Source organism: Meriones unguiculatus, chromosome 11, assembly GCF_030254825.1.
Source record: "Meriones unguiculatus strain TT.TT164.6M chromosome 11, Bangor_MerUng_6.1, whole genome shotgun sequence".
Taxonomy (NCBI): domain Eukaryota; kingdom Metazoa; phylum Chordata; class Mammalia; order Rodentia; family Muridae; genus Meriones; species Meriones unguiculatus.
Window position 1 is genome coordinate 57355117 of NC_083359.1, and position 20077 is coordinate 57375193.

A 20077-nucleotide genomic window follows, 5' to 3' on the forward strand; every position below is an offset into this window, starting at 1 on the left:
GAATCAGCTGCAGGCAGCTGGTCATGGCTTTGGTGGAGGAGGATATGAATTTCTCATTCATATCTTCTGTCGTATTAAGGTGGTAGGATCGCCACCAGTGGTCCTAGCTTGGTGACTTAATAGTTCGTAACTGAGGGCTGGAGAGCTGGCTCAGCAGTTAAGAGCACGGGGTGCTCTTCCAGGGGACCTAGGTTCAGTTCCCAGCACCTACACATCGGCTTATAAACGTCTGGAACTCCAGCTTCAGAGAATCTGTGAGCATTTTATGCACATGGTGCACAGTTACACATGCAGGCAAAACACACATGAAATGAAAACATCCAAGAGTGCAGAACTGCCATACACCTCCAACCCACACTTCTCTCCAGGCTTCCTCTTCCCAGTCCTCAGCACTGTGGCCCCATGTGTGCTTAACAGAAGGTTGAGCCACCTGAATATGTACAAGAAAGCAAGAAAGGCACCCTGCAACCCCGTTACGGCTGGAGTCTGAAGGAGTTCCTCAGCCATTACAGCTCTATTCCCAACTGATTGCTCTGGATTCATCTAGAACCATAGAGAAATGAGTTCAAGGCTGCTCATACCCACTTTGTAGCCTGGGACAACCCCACAGCTTCTCAGAACATGGCTAATAAGTCTAGCACTGGGCCCCTGCTTCCCTAGTTTATGGGGCGGAAGCAGCCAGTGAACTGGGTCCTTGTCTTGGGTCCCATAGTCCAGGGACAGAGGCCCCAGAACCTGTGTGTACTCATTTGTCAGTGCCCGGGCTGGTTTACCTCTGTGAGTCTCCTGCAGCTGGCCTCACACTTTTGCTGGCCTGGGGGCAGGGAGAGAAGACCCTGCAGACCTGCCGGGAACACCCTGTGTATGCCCAGAAGGACTGGTGCATCAGTGCGGCTGCCAAGCAGTGGCGGTCTGGATGAAGCCTTGCGTCTAAGACACTAAGTCCTCCAAGTGTTCCCTCTGCCTTTCCAAGTCCCCCAGCTTTCCTGAGCCCCCCCTCTCCTGGGTTGCTTGCCCCACCCCCTGCCAAGGCTGCGGCTCCAGCTTGTCCTGCCTGCTGACCTGCTGGCAGCATGGATTCGCACATGGCTCTGGATAAGCTGGAGCTGGGGATCAAAGTCATTGGGCTCAGAGGCTGCTAGAGACCATGGGAAGGGGACTGTGTCAGCTGAGCGATGGGCACTTTGGCTAGAAGCGTGGACATCGTGTGCAGAGGATCTTTGCAAGGACTTTCGTGTAGAGGTCTCCACGACCCTGCTAATTGGCAGAACTAAAGGAGCATATGACCAGGAAAGAAGGCAAGGGGCGAGGCTGGCTAAATCTGGTTTCCTTGGTGTGGAAAACAAGAGAATGAATCTAACAATGTCTGAAGTGTCAGGGATCTCAGGGCTTGGGGTATCTGGGAAGCTGAGCCTGGTCTGTGGTAGTACTTGTCCTTCAGAGTTGGTGGGCCCTGCTGAGAAGGCAGAAGTGGAGAGAGCCATCTCGGCTGCCCCCAAACTTAGTTTCCTCTTTTAGTTTTCATCACACCCTGACCCCTACTTTATGCCAGTCACTCTGTGGGCTGGTGGACATAAACTTTCAGACTACAGCAAAAGGTTGGTCCTGATCTTATGGATCTTTTGATCTGGTGAACAAGCCAGACAAAGCTGCAGGGAAAACTCCAAGAATCCTCTCTATGACACTCACACTCCTGCCGCCAGACTAAGGAGAGTATGTCTAACCTCCTCCAGCCACTGGAACCCACTTCTGCGAGGAGAAACAGGATGAGGAGGGAGAGGAGGAGGTGGTGTGTGGCCTTGGGGCTCATGGAGAAGACTGGATGCCCTTAAGGCCTGCAGAGCCTGCAGTCTGCTTGAGGCCATTTGGGCCATCAGAAACAGCCAACAGCCTGGAAGACATCTTGGAGCTCTTGCCCTCTGCTCTGCAGGACTTAGCTCAGAAGGTCTTGAAATGTCTCTGAGGTTGACTTCTGCCCCCAACCCTGCTCCCAGCCTGCCCTCCCAGACCTGGGCATCTGGCATCGGCTTTATCAGGATTCTCAAGAGGGACAGCTGGTTTATGTTACAAGCCTGTTCCCTGCATATCTGCTGTGGTTTTAAATAGCTTTATCTGAGCAGCTGGAGGACCACATGAGCTTATATGGCGTGGGGCACTTGTTCCTTTAGTCCTGTGCTGGGCACCTGCCAAAATAGCAGCCAACACCCCTCATTGTGTCCCCCTCCCATCTCCTGCTGCACATTCCTCCCACCGCAGGGCTTGGCTCGCAGGGCCCCAGCCCACATGCCTGCTTAAAGCCCTCTCCATGCTCTGCCCTCGGACAGTCCCTGCTGAGGCTGAGCAGATACCTCAGAACCCGTGTGCAGCTCCTGTTCAGAGGTAAGACTGGGGGAGGCTCTAGGAAAGGAGAGAGGCAGGTGGCAGAACACGAGGAATTCCTCCCAGCACCTTTCCCTGGGCTGTGCTTGTGTCCAGTCTGGGTGGTCATCAGGTTGATTGAAATCCATGGCCCCTTCTAGAGGGGAGAACACCTCCACATTTAGAGGAGCTGTTTCCAGGATACATTCCAACACGAGCGGAGCAGAGAGATTCTGCATTCTTGATGGGAAGTGAGTTGGAGTTCCCGGTCTATCACTAAAGATACTGTGTGGTTTCAAGGCCTTGGGTAGATTGTTTTCCCTCCTGAGATTTTTTTTTTTCATAAGTAAAGGTGTTTTGTTTTTTTGTTTTTTGTTTATTTGTTTTTCTGTAAGTAGAGTGGCCTGGATCATTGTTGGGCCACTAAATACAACAGAACCCTAACCAATAGAGATCCCCAGATCCAGGTTAAGGAACACCTAAACCTTTCTTCTAGAGGCCCAGGAAGCAGGCATGGCTATATTTGCTAATGACTCCTGGCAACCCAGCTCTCAGGTCCAGGAACAGACATGATGTAGGGGGAAGCTCCAAGAAATGTGGACTCTTCAGAGACAGGGTGGACCTGATGGGGCTTCTCCAAGCTGATGCACAGTCTCCACTGGGCTGCTGGGACCAGCTGTGGTTCCACGCCTGGAGGAGGTCAGGGCTGGCTAGCACTGGGGGGCTGGTGAGCCCAGATCCCTTTCCCAGGAGAGGCTAGCTAAGCTTGTCAACACTGAAAGGCCTTCCCTGGGACCCTCTATGTCCCTTCCAGTGTGACCCTTGTCCCATCCCTACTTGGTCTTAGGGATTGTTCTTGCTCAGTGTCTTCAAATTGTAGACAGATTTTTCTGACTTCTGGGAGGTAATGGCTTGGAGTGTAAAAATTTCCAGCACATTCCGCAGAGAGTCCAGCTGGAGGCCACCTGACCTCCAGGATTCCTCCTCTGACCCTCTTCTCACAGGACAGGTCCTTCTCTGCCTCTCAGGGCAGAAGAATCTGAGATCAAGTTGCCTCTACCCCTCCCTTCTACCCTCTGTTGATTCCTCAGCTCGTGGGCTAACAGCTGGAGTTTTAGGAAGATCCCAGCTTAATGCTGTGGACAGGGGCTGAAGGACAGCACCGATGCTCCTCAGACATTGCCAGGCTAACCTCTCTTATAGGTAAAAATCAATGAAAACTTGAGAGAGCTTAAGTGACATACCTAAGGCCACACAGTAAAAGCTTGGCTTAAAACTCGGGTCTTTTGATCTCCAAAGCGAGTCTTCTTTTATTTTGCTTTATCACCCATGAAAGGTGACTGACTGTGGCTTTCTGTGAGGGTAGCGAGATGGTAAGACGCTGGGGAAAGTGTGGGGTCCTTGGGTCATGTTTATATTCAGCCCGCCTGTTCCCCCATCTCCTCCTGTTTGGTAACCCTCAGGCTCAGTTGGCCCTTAGCCCACCTGGCTTAGGTGTGTCCCTTGGCTGGGGGCACTCCTCAGACTCTGTGGTCTGTGTGCCATTTTGTGAGCTGGATGGTGTTCCTGGAGGCAGGAACCAAGTTGTTCTACCTCCTCTGATCTCAGCAAGATACCCAGCAGCTCTAAGCTGGTGGGAGGGCAGAGAAAATGTCCTGGGCAGCCACACACCTCCTTTGATAGGAATTCTCCCCAACCCCATCCCAGGAAATGGGCTCCTCTGGGGGTTTGGACAAGGTGACTCTACTGCCAGACTCCTGGGCTCAGGAGAGTCCAGGCTCATCCCGAGGTCCAGGGAGAGGTCATCTGGTGTTTGAGTCTTCTCTCAATAGAATACAGCTCCACTCCCTACTAACACACCTTCCCCATTGGTGACATGTATGGGAGGGGTCACTCTCTTAATATTGGTGTCAGGGTGACACAGTGCATGGGGTTGCTGTCCAGAGTTCCCCTTTGAGCAAGGCTTCTCCCCCACCGTCTCCGTCCCACGCCAGCAGACAGAGCAGAGTGGTGAATTGCTCTGTGTGTCCCCGACAATGCAGGTCTGGACAAATCCCAAGCTGCAGCGAGTTCTGAGTCTGAGGCCGTGTTTACTTAGAACATCTGGGAAGTCCCAGCTTCCTGGAAACCCCTCAGTCTCAAAGGTGGCCCCGTGCTGACCACCAGTTCAATCATCAGTGCCTTGCATTTCATGGATGTCCATAGATGGGCTCCTGGGTTCCATCTCAGCCCTTTTCCCTTCATTGGGATTCAAAGGGAAAATTGGAGAAGGCAGAAGCTGGACCATCCTTCTATGCTGGCAATGTGGGTCAGGCTATGGGGGGGGGTGGCTTCAGGGTGGGCAGGAAGCAGGGCACAAGAGGAAGACGTAAGGGTGGCCCTGTCAATCAATTTGCTTCTACTGCAGAGCCCCCTCACATCCTGTGTTCCTTCTTTCTTGTACATTTATTATCAGGAAGGTTACATTGCCAACAACAGGGGGCGCTGCCTACATTGCGTCAATGTGTCGGTGTCTGGGCTAGGTACTGATACGCCTTTAGGAATTGGTTTATTTATTTTTTAAATTTTATTTATTTATTTATTTATTTATTTATTTATATTTTCTTAATATTAGTTACAGTTTGTTAACTTTGCATCCACTATGAGTTGAGTTTGTACTTCATTCAAGGCACTATACTATCTCTAATCTTTGCATTCTGTTGCATGCACCAAGGGAGGAGAAATTTCCCAAAGGGAATTACGGTTTAGGAAATGAAATGACTTTTCCAAGGTCATACTCAGGGGCACCAGGGAGGCACCATTCAAAGCCAGATGAATCCCACACTGGGGCCTTGTTCCTGCCACCTCTCTCTGTGGCTCCCTGAGCTCATATAATTACACCTGACCATGTCCAGATGTCCACTCATTAATATCTGCTGGGTCCTCGTAAGGTCCCTTGGCAGGGATGTCTGTATTCTATCATTCAGAGAGAACCGAGGTTAAACTGTCCTGCAGACGCTTACACCAGCCCTTCAGCACCTAACAGAAGACAGCCGGGACCCAGCTCTGTTCCTGCCACACTTAGAGGAATAGCTCCACCGTTTTCTCAGGGAAGCTTTAGAGCCGGAGTCTTTACTGAGACTGTGTGGATTAATACACAGCTCTAAGAAACAATGCAAAAGGCCTGGAGCGATGGCTCAGCAAATAAGCACGTACTTACAGTCCCAAGGTAGGGTCGCGGCATCTACGTCCTGTGGCTCATATCACCTTTAACCCCAGTTTGATCCCTGGGACCTACATTGGTTGTTCTCTAACTTCCACACACGCACTGTGACACTCAGGTGCGCATGCGCACACACACAGAAATAAACAAAATTTAAAACTCCCTTGTGTATATTTTTATTATCATTTCTCCAAACGAGTCCATATGACTTGTTCTCCACATTTTCAATCTTGCCATTTCAGGAAAGTTGTAAGTGGAATCATACAGCACGTGACTGTTACCATCGGCTTTTGTCAAGAAAAATGAGCCAGTCATTTCTCTCTTTCAGTGGTTGAGTTCCACGCTATACGGGGCTAGAGTTCATCTCACTAGTTCATCTTCCGGGGGAGCTGTGTGCCAGGATGAGAGCATGCATAATGGGGTGCTCTTTAAGTAGGACTCTCTCTGCTCCCTTGAAAAGGGGAGAAACAGGATTACAAATAGGAACATATGAAGTCCAGGGTGACATGCCTGTTCAGGGGAATGGATGAACACCAGTTGGCTACCTTGCTGTGACTCAGGTGTCATGGTTGCTTCCTCACAGAGGAAGAAACTAGCTTTGCACTGTGGGTCACCCAGTGAATTCACCCCAGGCCTCTCTGAGCCCTCAGCTAGGCGCAGAGAGCTCCTGTGGGAGGCAGCCTTCCCCTCCTACAGTGATGTTTTTCTCTTTCTGGAGGGCGAGCCGAGGCCATGTCTGACGCGGAGGAGGTAGTGGAGGAGTACGAGGAGTAAGTATGGGGAGCACCCTGTCTTGTGTGTTGCCCCTCACACCTGGCCAGCGAGCCAGCCAGCAACCTCATGTCCTGGAAGGAGTGGCTGGCTGTGCCTGTTTCCAGGACCTGGAGCTGGGATTTCTTCCCTTCCTTCCTAATTCTGTACCTCTGATTAGCAAATCCCAGGCAGACCTCAGGCTGGGACTTTGGGAATACAGGACTCAGTTCCAGGGCCAACAGGGTCTTATTTGCTCCCACTGGCTTCCAGGAGGCAAGCTGAGAAGCTGGGACTGTTGGAACTGCTAAAAGTTCAACAGCTCCCCTGAGGCCACAAAAACGGTGCTAGCTCCCGTCCTGCCTCAGAGCCCAGGATCCGCAGTCACCCCAGAGTGCCTGTCCACAGGCCTATCGTGGAGAAGCCAAAGGCGAGGTTAGGCAATCCAACAAGTTATTCCATATAGAGAATTATCAGGGAGGTCTCACAGACCTGCACGGAACCTCCTTTCCCCTGGGGCTGCTGAGGTGAACCAGGGAAGGACTTAGCAAAGGCTTGTGCAGATGTGGCACAGGAACTCAGGAAAGAGGGAAAGAGGGTGCTAGGATGGGCAGAGGCAGATGTGGGGAAAAGGTAGGCCTCACCTGGAGAGCATTTGGAGAGAGACTTAGGAGAGTAGGGCTTTCTGAAAAGGAGCACTGCCTGAGAGAACCTGAGAGGTGAGGTGAGAGGAGGAGTTAGGAGGAACTGAAGACACCAAGATTGTTGACTTAGACGTCTGCTGGGGACAATGACAGACAGCACTGGCTAAGGGTGAGCTAGGCAGCTGCAGTCTTTGCAGTACCATTTGAACAAGTAGGGATTGGAAAAGGGGGCTGGCCGGCTTCAGGGAAAGGTCATTGTGTGGAGGTGTGTGTGTGTGTGTGTGTGTGTGTGTGTGTACCCTGTGCGCTAGTACTGACGCTGTCTTCTTTAATATCCAGGGAGCAGGAAGGTAAGCACTCGTGGGTGTGCACACGGGCGGAGGACAGTGTGACTGGAACCTGACCCACCTCTTCTCTCTTCTCTTTTGCTCTGGCCTTCTCATATAAGCAGATGCTGTGGAAGGTATGTACCTTGGGCAGGAGGGGAGCCAGAAAGGAGTGTCGGGAGATTAGTGTCTCTCAGAAAACAGCTTGTATTTGCCCCAAACTCCTGCTGAGCAGAGATGTCCCAACTAATCACTTCTGCACATACACACACGTGTGTGCGCGCGTGTGTGTGTAAAACATTTTTGCCATGAAAACTTTGAAATGTATATAGACAATAAGAAAAGAATAATGACCTCCACATTCTCATCACTCATTAGTCATAAACATGGCCAATCTTCTTTCATCTCCAGCTGATCTTAGCTGTTCTGAAGAGACACTCCAAAATCATTCCCAGATACATGCTTTACTGTTTCAGCACATAGTTCAAGATGTGTGCACTGTAGAGATGGCTCAGCATTGAAGAGCACTGACTGCTTTTCCAGAAGACCCAGGTTCAATTCCTGGTAGCCATGTGGTGGTTCACAACTGTATGTAACTTTAGTTTCAGGGCATCTGACGACATCCATGGGTGCTGTGCACACAAGCAGAGCGCAGACATACATTCAGGCAAAGCATCCATATATGTAAAAATTAAATTAAAAGTTACAAAAGATAAGTACCATTAAATAAACAAATATAACCATAATGTCATTAATGAACCAAAGAACATTCCATTTACTACCTTTTCAAATGTGATTATGAACCTGAAAGTGCTCTGTTACATGGGATGTTTTCTGTGGACATGAGCTTTATTAAAATCTGCAAAGGTCCATCCTCGGCTTGGGCCCTGCTGTCTTTGGAAGCTCTCTCTCCCTTCCTTCCTCCTGGAGGCCCCATTATGATCCTGTGGCTTCTGGCTTCACACCACAGGCAGGCTGCAGCCTGGTTTGTAGTGGTTTGGCAAAGGCATGTCATGTGCGGACACAAGGAAAAGGGTCCCTGAAGGTCTTGGGAGCTGTAGCTCCCCTGCTCAGGCTTTCTGGTGAAAGAGGGAAGCCTCTTGCTCCTTAAAACCTGTTCTGGGTAATGGACCCAAATAGGAGCCAAGAGAAGAAAGGGCCGGCAAATGCCACTTCTGGTTTTCAGGAGCCGTTGAGAAGATCTCCGATGCAGTCCACGTAGTGCCCCACCACTGAGCTAAAGCTCAAACCATGGCTTCTTTTCTTTTCCTCTCTTTTCTCTTTATTTTTAAATTTAAACATTTTTAATTTTATTTTTAGTGGCTCAGGCTGGTCTCAAGCTCTGGCAATCTTCCTGCCCCAGTTTCAGTACTGGATAACAGGCATAAGCCATGAGCAACCATGCCCAGCTTCAAAAATGCGTTTTGAATCAAGAGCCCAGCTGCCTCCACCTTCCTTTGTGGAAGGGGCTCCATCTGCCGAGGATTCTTTTGCCATGGAGGATTTTTCACCTAATCATAGGAGGCTCTTGGTGGTGGTATTTGGGAAACAGACTTGTGACCTCCAGCCTGGCTTCTACACACAGCAGGATCTTTCTGGGAGCTAGAGAAGGCCTCAGCAGAACTCTTGTCACATCTGCATGTATCATGCTTGCCCTGGATAGCCCGAGGCACCCCCCTGGCTCAGAAAGGAAAGGTCCAGATGAGTGGCTGAAACCTATAGGACAGATAGTCCTAAGAGCCTTTTTCCTAGGGGAAAGGGTCTTCCCATTGCTGTCAGGCCCTTCCTTAAGCAGAGATTTGCATCAAGAACAACTGGGAAACAGCCGATCTCCTCAGGTTATGAGTCTAAGGCCTTCCAACCGGCCAGGCCAGCAACCTTGGTATGGCTCCCAGTAGGGCTTTCCTATATGTGTGATTCTGGGACACTGTATGTGTTTTGTGGTATAGTCCCCAAACTCATTCAGGGCAGGAGTGTGAGAGAAGTTAGAGGGGGAGTGAAAATTTTCTCGTTCTCAGATACTGAAGTCCACTATCTTAGCGAGAGAAGCCAGGGCCTGAAGCTTGCTTGAAGCTAGGCATGCTAAACTATTCTCTTCTTAGTAGTGGTTGGCAAGTGACTGCACATTGTCCCTTTGCTTGAGGCTCAGGGATGCCACGGAGTAGTGAGCCTGCCATATTGCTTGAGTGTTGGCTTGGGAATTGGAGTTCAGGCCTAACTCTGAGCTGGCTGCAGCCTGTGTTGCCGCGAGGCTTTCTGCCGCATGCTAACCTGTTCCGCTTGCCCCCTTTGCTGCCGTCACCTCCTGCACCCAGAAGAGGAAGACTGGAGTGAAGACGAAGACGGTAGTATAGCTTTCCCTGTCCCGTTCCCATCCCTGCTCTCCTGTCCTCCTGGGCTCTGGGCTTGGGCTAGGGAGGCCCACAACTTCAGAGGGTCCAGGACCCCTCACCCATTCTTTCTTTTCCTTCTTGATTTTTTTCTCTGGGGGGGGGGGGAAAGCAGGAAGGATCTGGGCTGTCCTGTCTTCCCACCTGTTCCACATGTGGTCACAGAGGGATTCTTACGGCAGGAACAAACCTCAGCTGCTCCACTGTGCATGGCAGTGTGTTCCATGTGGGGACTTGCCCTGTTTTGCCTAAGGCACAATGGCCAAGTTTGTAGGGCTCCGGGGACAAAGACATTGAAGAGTATCAGAGGAGACTGGAAATAACCAGGGCAGAAAGAACATGATGTCATTCTTCAGATGTGTGCTGCTGAGTGGTGGGGTGAGGCTGGGCTTGCTCCCAGGGATAACAGGAAGGCAAGAGGGACAGAATGGGGCTTCATTTTAGGACCAGCTTTCCTACAGTGACATCTAGGGAGCCCTTCTCATTAGGCTTCTAAATAACCATTGAACAAAGGGCACATGAGAGATGAAGCCTCGGGTGAACAGGAGAAGTGCTAGCATGGTGGCCTCAAGGTGGACCCCATAACTGGACAGCTTCCTCCACCCTCATGCTACCTGGAAAACCTCCTGCAGGGTTGAAAGAAGAGGCATCCATGACCTCAGTGAGGACCCAGTCCTAGCCAAGGAGGGCAGAGAAGATGGGGCAGAGTGGGTGGAGGTCCCCTCTCTCCTCTGATGGGTCTTTCCATCCTGAGGTGTTTTCTGTTTCCTCTGCCAAGGGGCCACCACTTGTCAGTCTATCCATCACTGAGTGGTACAAGCACTTCCGCCAAGCTGAGTCATGGTCTGGATGGCATCCTGTCTCCCTAATCTGCCTGTCCCTTCTGAAGGTTGGGAGAGGCGGGGCCCACATCCTGCCAAGCAAATGATGAAAATAGAAATTCCTGGCAACCTTCTGGGTGGCACAAGTCTCTAACTATTGGGCATTTTATCCACCCTCATGGATTTGGCTTCTGTTAGGTATGAGGAAGGGACTGTAGACTTGTAGAGCCATGAGATTCACAACAGACTTTCCCTAGCACCTCAGTTTAGTCAGGACCTGTTCTGTGGTGCCAGCACTGAATGGAGCCTCTGAGGTGAACAGCTAGGGAGGACAATGGGATCATAACACCAGGGAGGTCATAGGGGAAGCAAGTTCTAAATTGGGTGGAAAGAGGCTGAACAGGTCCCCACCCCAACTGGTCCCCAGCAGTGGGTCTTGATGTCCTCCATCACTGGTGCTCTCTGTAGCACCCACCGCCACGTCACCTGCTCCCACCTCAAATATCTGGCTTATCCAGCAGCTTCCAGGTAGCAAATCTGTCTCTACACTGGTAAAGACTCAGGTCTGATCCCCAAACTCCCAGGAAGGCAAATGTGGGACACTTACCAGTCAGGTGGTAGCCTTCTGTTGGGTTTCCCTTTCCCCGCAAAGGAGCAGACAGTGAATTCTCCTGGCTGGCAGACCCACCGTCCCTGCTTTGCTGACTCACTTGTGGGGTTGAGGCGGGATGAGAGTATAGATGAGTGGGTAAGGTTATGGGCCTGTGATCCTACAGAAGTAGACTGGGCTGGGTGTGTGGCTTTGTGTTCTAGTTTGTCATCTTCTGGTTTTAACCAGGGACCAAGCAGCATTCCTTCTGTTATTTGAGTCCATGGCTCCCACATCATGGGAACCTGGATATTATTGGCTCTGCTCTACCTCTTCCAGTCTGATCTCTGTTCTGGGGGTGCTGTCTGCATGATGAAAGAGGGGCCTGGTTATTCATGGTATCTGGCTTACTTCTCCAGAGCAAGAGGAGGCAGTGGAAGAGGAGGAGGATGGTGGGGCTGAGGCTAAGCCTGAGGATGAGGCTGAGACAGAGGAGACCAGAGAAGAAGGTATGGCCCAGGATGAGGGGACCAGGGGCTCACTCGGGGCACTGTTTTAAGAAGTCAGCCCAACAGGTGCTTCTAGCCTGTGTGCCTGAGATTCCTGCCTGGACTGGGGATGCAGCAGTCGATTTTCTGGCTGATGATCATCAATCCAGTGCTTCTTTCATGGTTGACCCTACAAACGAGCAGCGCCTGACCATGGGGGATGTTTTCAGGGGAATTTGAGCCCAGAACAGGACCTGTGTTGATTGCTTGTGTTTTGTTTAGAGGTTGGTCCAGATGAAGAAGCCAAAGATGGTGAAGGTAAGTGCTGGACATTGGCATGGGAGTTTGGTATGACAGGAGAACCCCTCATGGTAGCCTTGGGGATTGTGCCCAGGGATTACACCAGAAGTTGTACAGGAAAGGGTTGGAAGGCAGAACTTGGTGGCACTTGTAGGGCTTGGGAGGCTCTAAACCTCTGTCCTCTTTACCTCAGAGAAATGGCCTTAGTGCCCAACAGGAGAGGCAACCAGTGTCTTCTGGCCCCTGGTCTGTGCAGGGTATTGGACTCAGAAGCTGCACTCACACCAGAGGCTCCCGGCACCCAGACAGTGCCAGTGAGGTCTGGTGTCTATAGGAATGACTTCTGAGACCTGGATGGGCCATGCTGTAGTGATGCCATCATCACGGTCTTTGTCAGACAGCCTCTGTCAGTTGGCGCCAGTCACACATACACAGGTTGGGGGTGGGGGAGAGCCAGTCAGACCTTGGAATCATGCCCACTAAGGGAGTTCCTTTGGTCCTGTGGCTACAAGGATGTCCAGGGCATAAACCAATAGGCATATCTAGGATAGATTCTAGAGTCAGAGCCCCTGGGAACCTTTCCACAGGACCTTGTAATACCGTGAAGTCCGAGAAGCAACCTTCCCAACCCAGAACAGACGAGAGAAGGCTCTGAGGCTCCAGTGTCTCGTGTCCAGGGCCTGTAGACAAGGCCAGCCATTCTCTGTGGCCTTACCTCTGGGCTTCCTTCATGCCTGTTGGTGATTATGGAAGTCCAGATTTACCAGGGCTGGGAGACTCCCTGTGCAAATAGGGAAACAGAGGCTCACAGGTGTCCAGCTCAGGGTGGAGCTAGGAACATCTAGGTTTTCTGACTGCAGCGCTCCTTCTCTCTCCTTCAGATGGTCCAGTAGAGGAGTCCAAACCTAAGCCCAGGTAAGTGGGATGCGCCTGTCTGTTGTAAAGCCCTGAGAGCAGAGGCCAGAGAGGGAGGGTAGCAAGGAAGAGACAGGAGTGCATGTGGTATAGTGAGCAGGAGCTGTGGTAGGCAGGGACTATCACAGAGAGTTGGGCAGGTTGGAGACTGCACGAAGATCTCTGCCTGAGGGGAAGGGGAGGAGTGGGAGCCAAACAGTGACCTGCACTTCACTACCAATTATTTACACTAACATGGAGGGAGTTACGTTCATCTTCAGAATGGGGAAGAGGCAGTGATGGGGGGCAGATCCACTGTCCACCCCACAGATAACCTCCCTCTTGGCCTGGGTGGGACTTAGGGGAAAAGGCATGCAAACTTTGGAGAGCCAAGCAGTGAAATTGCCAACCTAGGCACGGTAGCTTCAGGGAGCTGCAAAAGGGGGCAGAACAGGGCAGAGTCATCCCATCCCCGGAAGCACATCTGCTGGCTGTGAGTTGTGGGGCCATCCAGGCGGGAGCATTTCCTTCTTGGCAATGCTTATCCAACCAGCAGATGGCACTTTAGCACCCTCCTGCCCTTTAATGGTCCATGCCAATCTTAGCTCTGCGCTGGCTGCCTGCTCTGTGTTCCCTGGAGCATCTCCCTTTAGCTCCCGAAGGCCCAAGAGCATATGAGGAAATCAAGGACCAGACATCTACCTAGGGACTCTATCTTAGCTCAGCCCTTCTGCTTCCCAGCTGTGAAGATTTAAGCCTCGGTTTCCCTAATGGAGGTCAGCACTGGCCCCTTCAGGGATCTAATGAGAGGACAAAATGCATTTCCTTAGTGAATATCTGAGCAAGCGGGTAGACATCGGTGATGACATCACCACAGAGGTAAACATTCCTGCAGGATGAAGGAAGGCCCCAGAGGTTCCAGGAACACATAGTCCTTCCTGTCCCCAGTCGCTTTGGTGACCCCTGACTCTCCCCGTTCCTTTCTGCAGCAGGCTCTTCATGCCCAACTTGGTGCCACCCAAGATCCCCGATGGAGAGAGAGTGGACTTTGATGTGAGTGGTGGCTCTGGCTAGAGCAGCCCAGGCTGGGGTGGTGATGAGGGCTCTGGTGAGACTGACAGAGCTTTGGATCTTGTGGGCTGGGGCAGGCCATCAGCAGGATGGCTCAGGTTCAGCCCCAAGCCCTGACAGGACCTTTTACACAGAGCCCACCCACTTCACGGGTGTGGCAGGCTCTCAGGCAGGCTCTCCTCATAGGACATCCACAGGAAGCGCATGGAGAAGGACCTGAATGAGCTGCAGACACTGATCGAGGCTCATTTTGAGAACAGGAAGAAGGAGGAAGAGGAGCTAATTTCTCTCAAAGACAGGATCGTAGGTGTCAATCTCCCACAGTTCGCCCTGCCCTCCCTCCCCTGCCCCTGAAGCCTGCCTCAAGCTGCCAACCTGTTGGGTACTGCTCTCCTTGGGTCCCTGCCACCTGCCTATCAGTGTGGTTGCTCCTTGCCAACAGGAACTGAGCCTGGTAAGTTCTGACTCTAGCTGGGCCTAACCGGGCACCACCGGCCGCTGGCTATAGAACCACTAGTCCAATGTCTGTTGTCTCTGTCCCTGACCCATCGCTCATCGCTGTCTCACTAATGCAGGGATCATGGAATGAGCCTAAGGTATCCTAGATGACTCCCAAAATTTCACTCTGAGAGAGGAGATTATTTGATTCTTTGTTTTTCTGTACCAAACCTGCTTTCCTCAGCTGTGCGCTCCAGCCATGCATCCTTAAGCACAGAGAAGCTAGTATGGCTGGAGCTGGGGCCATGGCCAGAATGTGGATATCGCTTTTGAGGGGAACAAGAGGAGCCCCTTGGCATTTCCTTCAGAGTTGAGACAGTCTCCAATGGACTTTCATGTGGCTGCCCTTACCTAGATGGGACCCTCTTCTGTAATGGGCCACTTCCATCTGCCCCCATAGAGCACGCTGAGAGCAGAAGCCTGTGGAAGAGGCCACCTCTTGATTCTTGTACTGGGGATAAGATCCCTCATGGGCACACACAGGAGTTTCTACCTCTCTCCCTAGGAAAAGCGGCGGGCGGAGCGGGCTGAGCAGCAGCGCATTCGCAACGAGCGTGAGAAGGAGCGGCAGAACCGCCTGGCTGTGAGTGATCCTGGTCCAGCCACTGAGCTATTCATAGACATGGTTCAAAGGCAGCATTTATCTCAGCATTTGTTACGGCATCTATCAGGTTAATGGCTCAGTGCTGACATCACACCAATGAACAGGACAGACAGGCTGGGGCTTCGTGCTGTGATTTTGAGACCCGCTCACCCCCCATCCCTTCCCTGGTGCAGGCTACATGAGGACCAAGGGCCTCTCAGCCTGGAGAGGAGGGATGGTAGGATTTTACAGATGTGAATCAGTGCTTCCTTAACTCATTCATACAATTCATCTACCCATTCAGTAAAGTCCGGTATGCCCATTTTGTGCCAAAAGGTACCTCGGAAAGCTCTTTATCCAGTGGGAAGAAAAGCTGATCTCATGTGTAAAGAATATCAGTTCCTCACCCCTTGCTATTACTTTATCCACTTGCCCTCCCTGAAATCAGGAAGAGAGGGCCCGGCGTGAGGAGGAGGAGAACAGAAGGAAGGCCGAGGATGAGGCTCGGAAGAAGAAGGCTCTGTCCAACATGATGCATTTTGGAGGGTACATCCAGAAGGTAGGTGGGGAGCAGCATTGGGTGCCAGGAGATCCCAGTGTATCCGCAGGGCTGCCTTTGCTTGGATCCGTGATGAGATTCCCAATGGCTCTGGCTGAAGCCTAAGGTGTCCTCATGCCTGGCCCCTGAGCTGGCTATCTTCCTGACCATGGTTTCACTAGGAGGAGTCTACTGTGGGCAAAGGTCAGAGTACTAATATGCCTCCTCATGCTGTCTCCCCAAGGTGATTGGGTGCAACTGTTAGAATCTTGGGTTCTGGAGTCAGAGCTTTGGTTAGACACCCGATTCTGCTGCATAGAGCAGTGTGGCCTGAATAACCTCAGTGTCCCCACAGGGCCTAGTATTGCTTACCCTGAAGCTTCAGAGACAAATGAGCTAACATGAAAAGTGTGTGCTGCACAGATGTGGAGTGTTTGCTTGTAGACAGTCAGTTCCTCACACCCACTAGAGATCTCCCTTTGAGCCTCTTTTTTTTCTTTTTCTTTTCTTTTCTCTCACTCTATCTTTTTTTTTTGAGACATGATCTCACTATGTAGCCCTGGCTGTCTTGGAACTCACTATGTAGCACTATGTAGACTAGGCTGGCCTCAAACTCACAGAGATCCATCTAACCTGTACCTCCCGAGTGCTGGGAAAAAGGCATGGGCCACCATGCCCAACCAAGCCTGTTCTTCTTTTTCTTTCTTTCTTTCTTCTTCTTCTTTTTTTAATGCATGGAGGCTTCAGAATATTTTGTTTTAGATATCCTAAGTCCTAGCTCTGCTGGCGTGTCTCTGTCCTCACAATGACCACATCAGGCAGATGTGGTCCAAATTACACTTCCCCAACCCCCAGACCTGTGCTTGGCACAGCAGGTAGCCTTTGCTGAGCAGTGAATCACTCTCTCCTTCCTGTCTTCCTGTCTCCTGTCCTGCTTCTTTCCATGTTTCTGTGGCGGTCTTGGTCTTTCTCTCTGGGTCTTTCTCTCGTGGTTTCCTGGTTTAGCAAGCTCAGGTGGGTACAAAACCTGTAGCTCTCTTGCTCCTCACTGTAGTTTTAGGGAGCTCCCTGGGAGGGGAGCACGCCTTGTGGGAGGAGGGAGTCTGGAAGAGACTGGTAAGCCCTTAGGTTGCCCTTGCCTCAGTTTCTCTGGGGGAATCCAGAAGGTAAGGGTGTGTCATGTTGCTAGAGAAATAGGATGAGAACCAGGTTTTCTGCAGACCTGGTCCTACTCCCTGGGGTATTGGGAGGGTCAGGGGGACAGGGAGGAGCCATCTCTAGCCAAGTGTTCACCACACCCTTCAGACAGAGCGAAAGAGCGGGAAGAGGCAGACTGAGCGAGAGAAGAAGAAGAAGATTCTGGCGGAGAGGAGGAAGGTGCTGGCCATCGACCATCTGAATGAAGACCAGCTGAGGTGGGGCAGGTGGTTGGGTGGCCCCTGGCACTCCTCCCTAGAGTTGAGGTGGAAGGTACTTCTCACTGTGAACCACCAGAGGGAGTTCCTCCCTCACACATTTGCCAAGGCTCAATACTGAGGGCTGGCACTGGACCTCAGCAAGTTAGGCCTCTCTGAGCTTTGCTGACAGGAAAAGAAAACTGAGCAGGCTCTTTTCTTGTCTGAGCTCCTGCCTGCCCACATGCACACAGGAGGCGGGAAGGCTGAACTAGATGTTCTACAGTACCAGCAGGGCTTCTCCTCAGCTCCCAGGACTCCCAGAACTCTGTTCTGGCAGCCATTCGTGTCTGTGCCTGATACTGGGCACAGTAGCCAGGACCCAGAATTCCAGGATGGCCGGGCCTGTAGCATAGGCTGGAGGTACCCTCTGCAGATCTAAATGTGCAAGGACAGGCCGGGACTGAGTGAAGGCCAATCAGGGCCACAGTAAAAGCCAACGCCACCCCAGGCCTGTCTTACGGCTCCTTACTCCACTCCCATTGCGGCTCCTGCAGAGAGAAGGCCAAGGAGCTGTGGCAGAGCATCCGCAACCTGGAGGCAGAGAAGTTTGACCTGCAGGAAAAGTTCAAGCAGCAGAAATACGAAGTGAGCTGCTCCCCTGCCTGTCCTGCCATGCTCCTGGTTTGACCTAGTCCCCACCACTGCTGACCCACTGGCCCCGTTCCTGTCCCCAGTCCCTTCAACTCACACACTGGTCTCCAACACCAGGCGTTCTGGTTCTTTTCTCTTCCCTCTCTGCACCCTTTCTCTACACTGAGCCCTCTTCTCCCTCAGGCCTCACTGAATGAGCCCCAACTTTATCATTCATCTTCCCTGCTTTTCTTCCAGATCAATGTCCTGCGAAACAGAATCAACGACAACCAGAAAGTGTAAGTGTCTGTGGCCCTTCCTTCTTAGCACCTCCTGCCTTCCCCTTCCACACCCTGCTGTGAGGGTTCTGACCCCAGCTCTTCCTCCTCTCCTGCAGTTCACAGCTTCCTTCTTTCAGCCTTGGCCACTGCTTGCCAGTGCAGGGTGGGATGGGGGGGAGCCCAAAGTGGTCGTCATATTTCACCCCTGCTCCAGGATGTTTGTCTCAACCCTTAGTGTCCCCTAGCCTGCCCTCTACCCCATTGAAAACTGCCACCACCATTCCCTCCATCTGATGGGGTCATGTTTCTCCTGCAGCTCCAAAACTCGTGGGAAGGCCAAAGTCACTGGGCGTTGGAAATGAGAGACAGAACTGCTCTCGCCAAAGCTCTGCCCCTTGCCTGCGTCCCAGCCCTGTGCATCCCAGTGCTGGGTCCTCCTGGACACTCAATGCAGACTCCCATCTGGAAAGTGGGAGCTGGCCTAGCTAGAAGCCAGTACTCTGCCTGACCCCTATGCCCACACCATGCCAGGAATAAAAGGCCAGCACACTGCATATATGGAATGGTATTTCTCATTTTCCCCCAAGTGTCACATGAAACCTAGACCCTCGTATCTAGGAATTCATGCCAGTCTGGTCTTCTTTTACTCACTTACAGCTGGGGAGAAGCTGATGCCTGAGTAACGCACATACATTCTCAGAGCCTGGGAGGGAGGTGCGAACAGCGGACAGGGTTTGTGATTTTAGCCTCCGTGAGTCACCAGGAACAGCATACAGGGGGAGAGGGCTGTCACATAGGGAGGAAGCATTCTTCATATGAGTCATTTGCTGGGGAACAATGGGGCCTCTTTGGATGGTGCCTGTTTTCTTTCTCCTCCTGGCCTGGGCACTAAGAGTCCACTGTCTGAGGGGGCAGGGAGCCCTTGAGGGAGGAAGGAAGGATGGTTTCATTGGGCAGCTGTTCAGGCTAGAGCTTGCCAAGAGGCCTTGTCTAGTCTGAGTGCCTCAGTTTCTCCTTTCTCATGATCTGCATATCTTCTGGGGCTTAAGGATCCCAGGGCTGAGAGGATAGCACAGCAGCACAGTTTCTGAGCAGGACAGAGACTCCCCCAAGAGATGGTAGAACACCCAATCCAACAACTCTCTAGGGCAGTCCTCCAAGAGGACAGGCTCTCCTGTGCTACCAGGTCTTTCTCAGCCCTTCAGCTGCTAGAATTCTTTCTTTTGTTCTCCCTTTGTCATCTATCAGCAACACCCTGTGAGTCCTGTATCAGACCTTTCCCCGTGATCTCCCACGCATCATGGATTCACTTCTTTTTTTTCTTCAATTTTTTAAATTTAATATTTATTTATTTATTCATTCATTCATTATTTATTTATTTATTTGTTTGTTTGTTTATTTATGTGGATTCACTTCTTATTGCGCCGAGTCTCTAGGCCCAACCTAGATCAATCTTTTCCCATGGGCATCACTTGTCCTGCTCTTATCCCTGTGCCTGGCTTGTTTTAGTTGGCATAGTGTCCATTAGGTTCACCCTACAGGCAAGTTCTCACATTTGTCCTGATTTGGCCCCCTTGACTAGTCATCAAGTGGACACTACAGACCAAGACTGTGCTGGGTCTCATGCTACCTCAGGTTTGGTGGGGATGTCAGGGAGATGGGAATGGGATCTATGCACACTCAAAGCCTGGCTTTCTTGTACACCCCTGGGAACACCCTCTCTACCCATCTCAATTCCAACCTAGCTCTACAAGGAGCCTTGATCCCTTGCCTCAAGGAGCTCTCAAGGCCCTGTGTCCACTCACATGCCCCACTTGGTCCTCGGTTGGAGTGGTAGAGACCCTTGCTCCATCATGCCCAGAGATTTGCTCTCAGACAACCGTATGTCCTGGGCAGAGCTCCTGCCTACTATGCCCACTTTAGAGATGGGCAACCAAGAACAGTCATTTCCTGGGGTCCACTTGTGTTGAGATCAACTCTTGAAGCTGCAGACACATACTCTGGACCTATAACTTGTCCAATTCTGGTTCAGCCAAGTCTCAACTCTGGGAGCTTTGGCCAAGTTCTTGCTGCTTCTGTTCATGAGTCTCCCACTGTTCGTGAATCCCCGTCGAAAGGCGGGTGGATGTGAGGGTTGGCTGTAATAATGTGTGCAGTAATTTGGATGGAACTTGCTGCATACCAATTGCACAGTCAGCATTAGCCACAGCATTAGCCACTGGACCCCACACTTGCGGGGAATGTGGGGTCCAGTTCTGGCTATCACACATGATCAGTGTCTCTCAAGGGCTCAAGGTTTGGGGAAGCCAGCTTACCA

The 20077-nt window shown here is 51.6% G+C and overlaps 1 protein-coding gene across 2 annotated transcripts; it reads left to right on the forward strand.

Moving 5' to 3' along the window:
- Positions 1-64: 64 nt before the first annotated feature.
- Positions 65-18314, forward strand: Tnnt2 (troponin T2, cardiac type). 2 transcript variants are annotated; one of them, XM_021636666.2, is made up of 17 exons: positions 65-2379; positions 4158-4159; positions 6285-6330; positions 7294-7304; positions 7406-7417; positions 9599-9628; positions 11500-11589; positions 11851-11886; positions 12750-12783; positions 13752-13815; positions 14020-14136; positions 14837-14914; positions 15363-15473; positions 16758-16867; positions 17404-17494; positions 17738-17778; positions 18077-18314. In XM_021636666.2, the coding sequence occupies exons 1-17, from the start codon at positions 2306-2308 to the stop codon at positions 18120-18122; spliced, it is 993 nt and encodes a 330-aa protein (XP_021492341.1). In that variant the 5' UTR covers positions 65-2305; the 3' UTR covers positions 18123-18314. The 2 variants fall into 2 exon arrangements, with proteins under 2 accessions (XP_021492341.1, XP_060220343.1); XM_060364360.1 differs by lacking the exons at positions 65-2379; positions 4158-4159; positions 6285-6330; positions 7294-7304; positions 7406-7417 and having other exon boundaries at positions 9478-9625.
- Positions 18315-20077: the final 1763 nt, after the last annotated feature.

Excerpts from the sequence above, each read along its gene's own strand:
- Tnnt2 (XM_021636666.2), top strand. The coding sequence starts at position 2,306 with ATGCTCTGCCCTCGGACAGTCCCTGCTGAGGCTGAGCAGATACCTCAG. Across the intron at positions 11,887-12,749 it reads AGAAGCCAAAGATGGTGAAG|ATGGTCCAGTAGAGGAGTCC; the intron begins GTAAGTGCTGGA and ends TCTCTCCTTCAG. Across the intron at positions 14,137-14,836 it reads TTTCTCTCAAAGACAGGATC|GAAAAGCGGCGGGCGGAGCG; the intron begins GTAGGTGTCAAT and ends CTCTCTCCCTAG.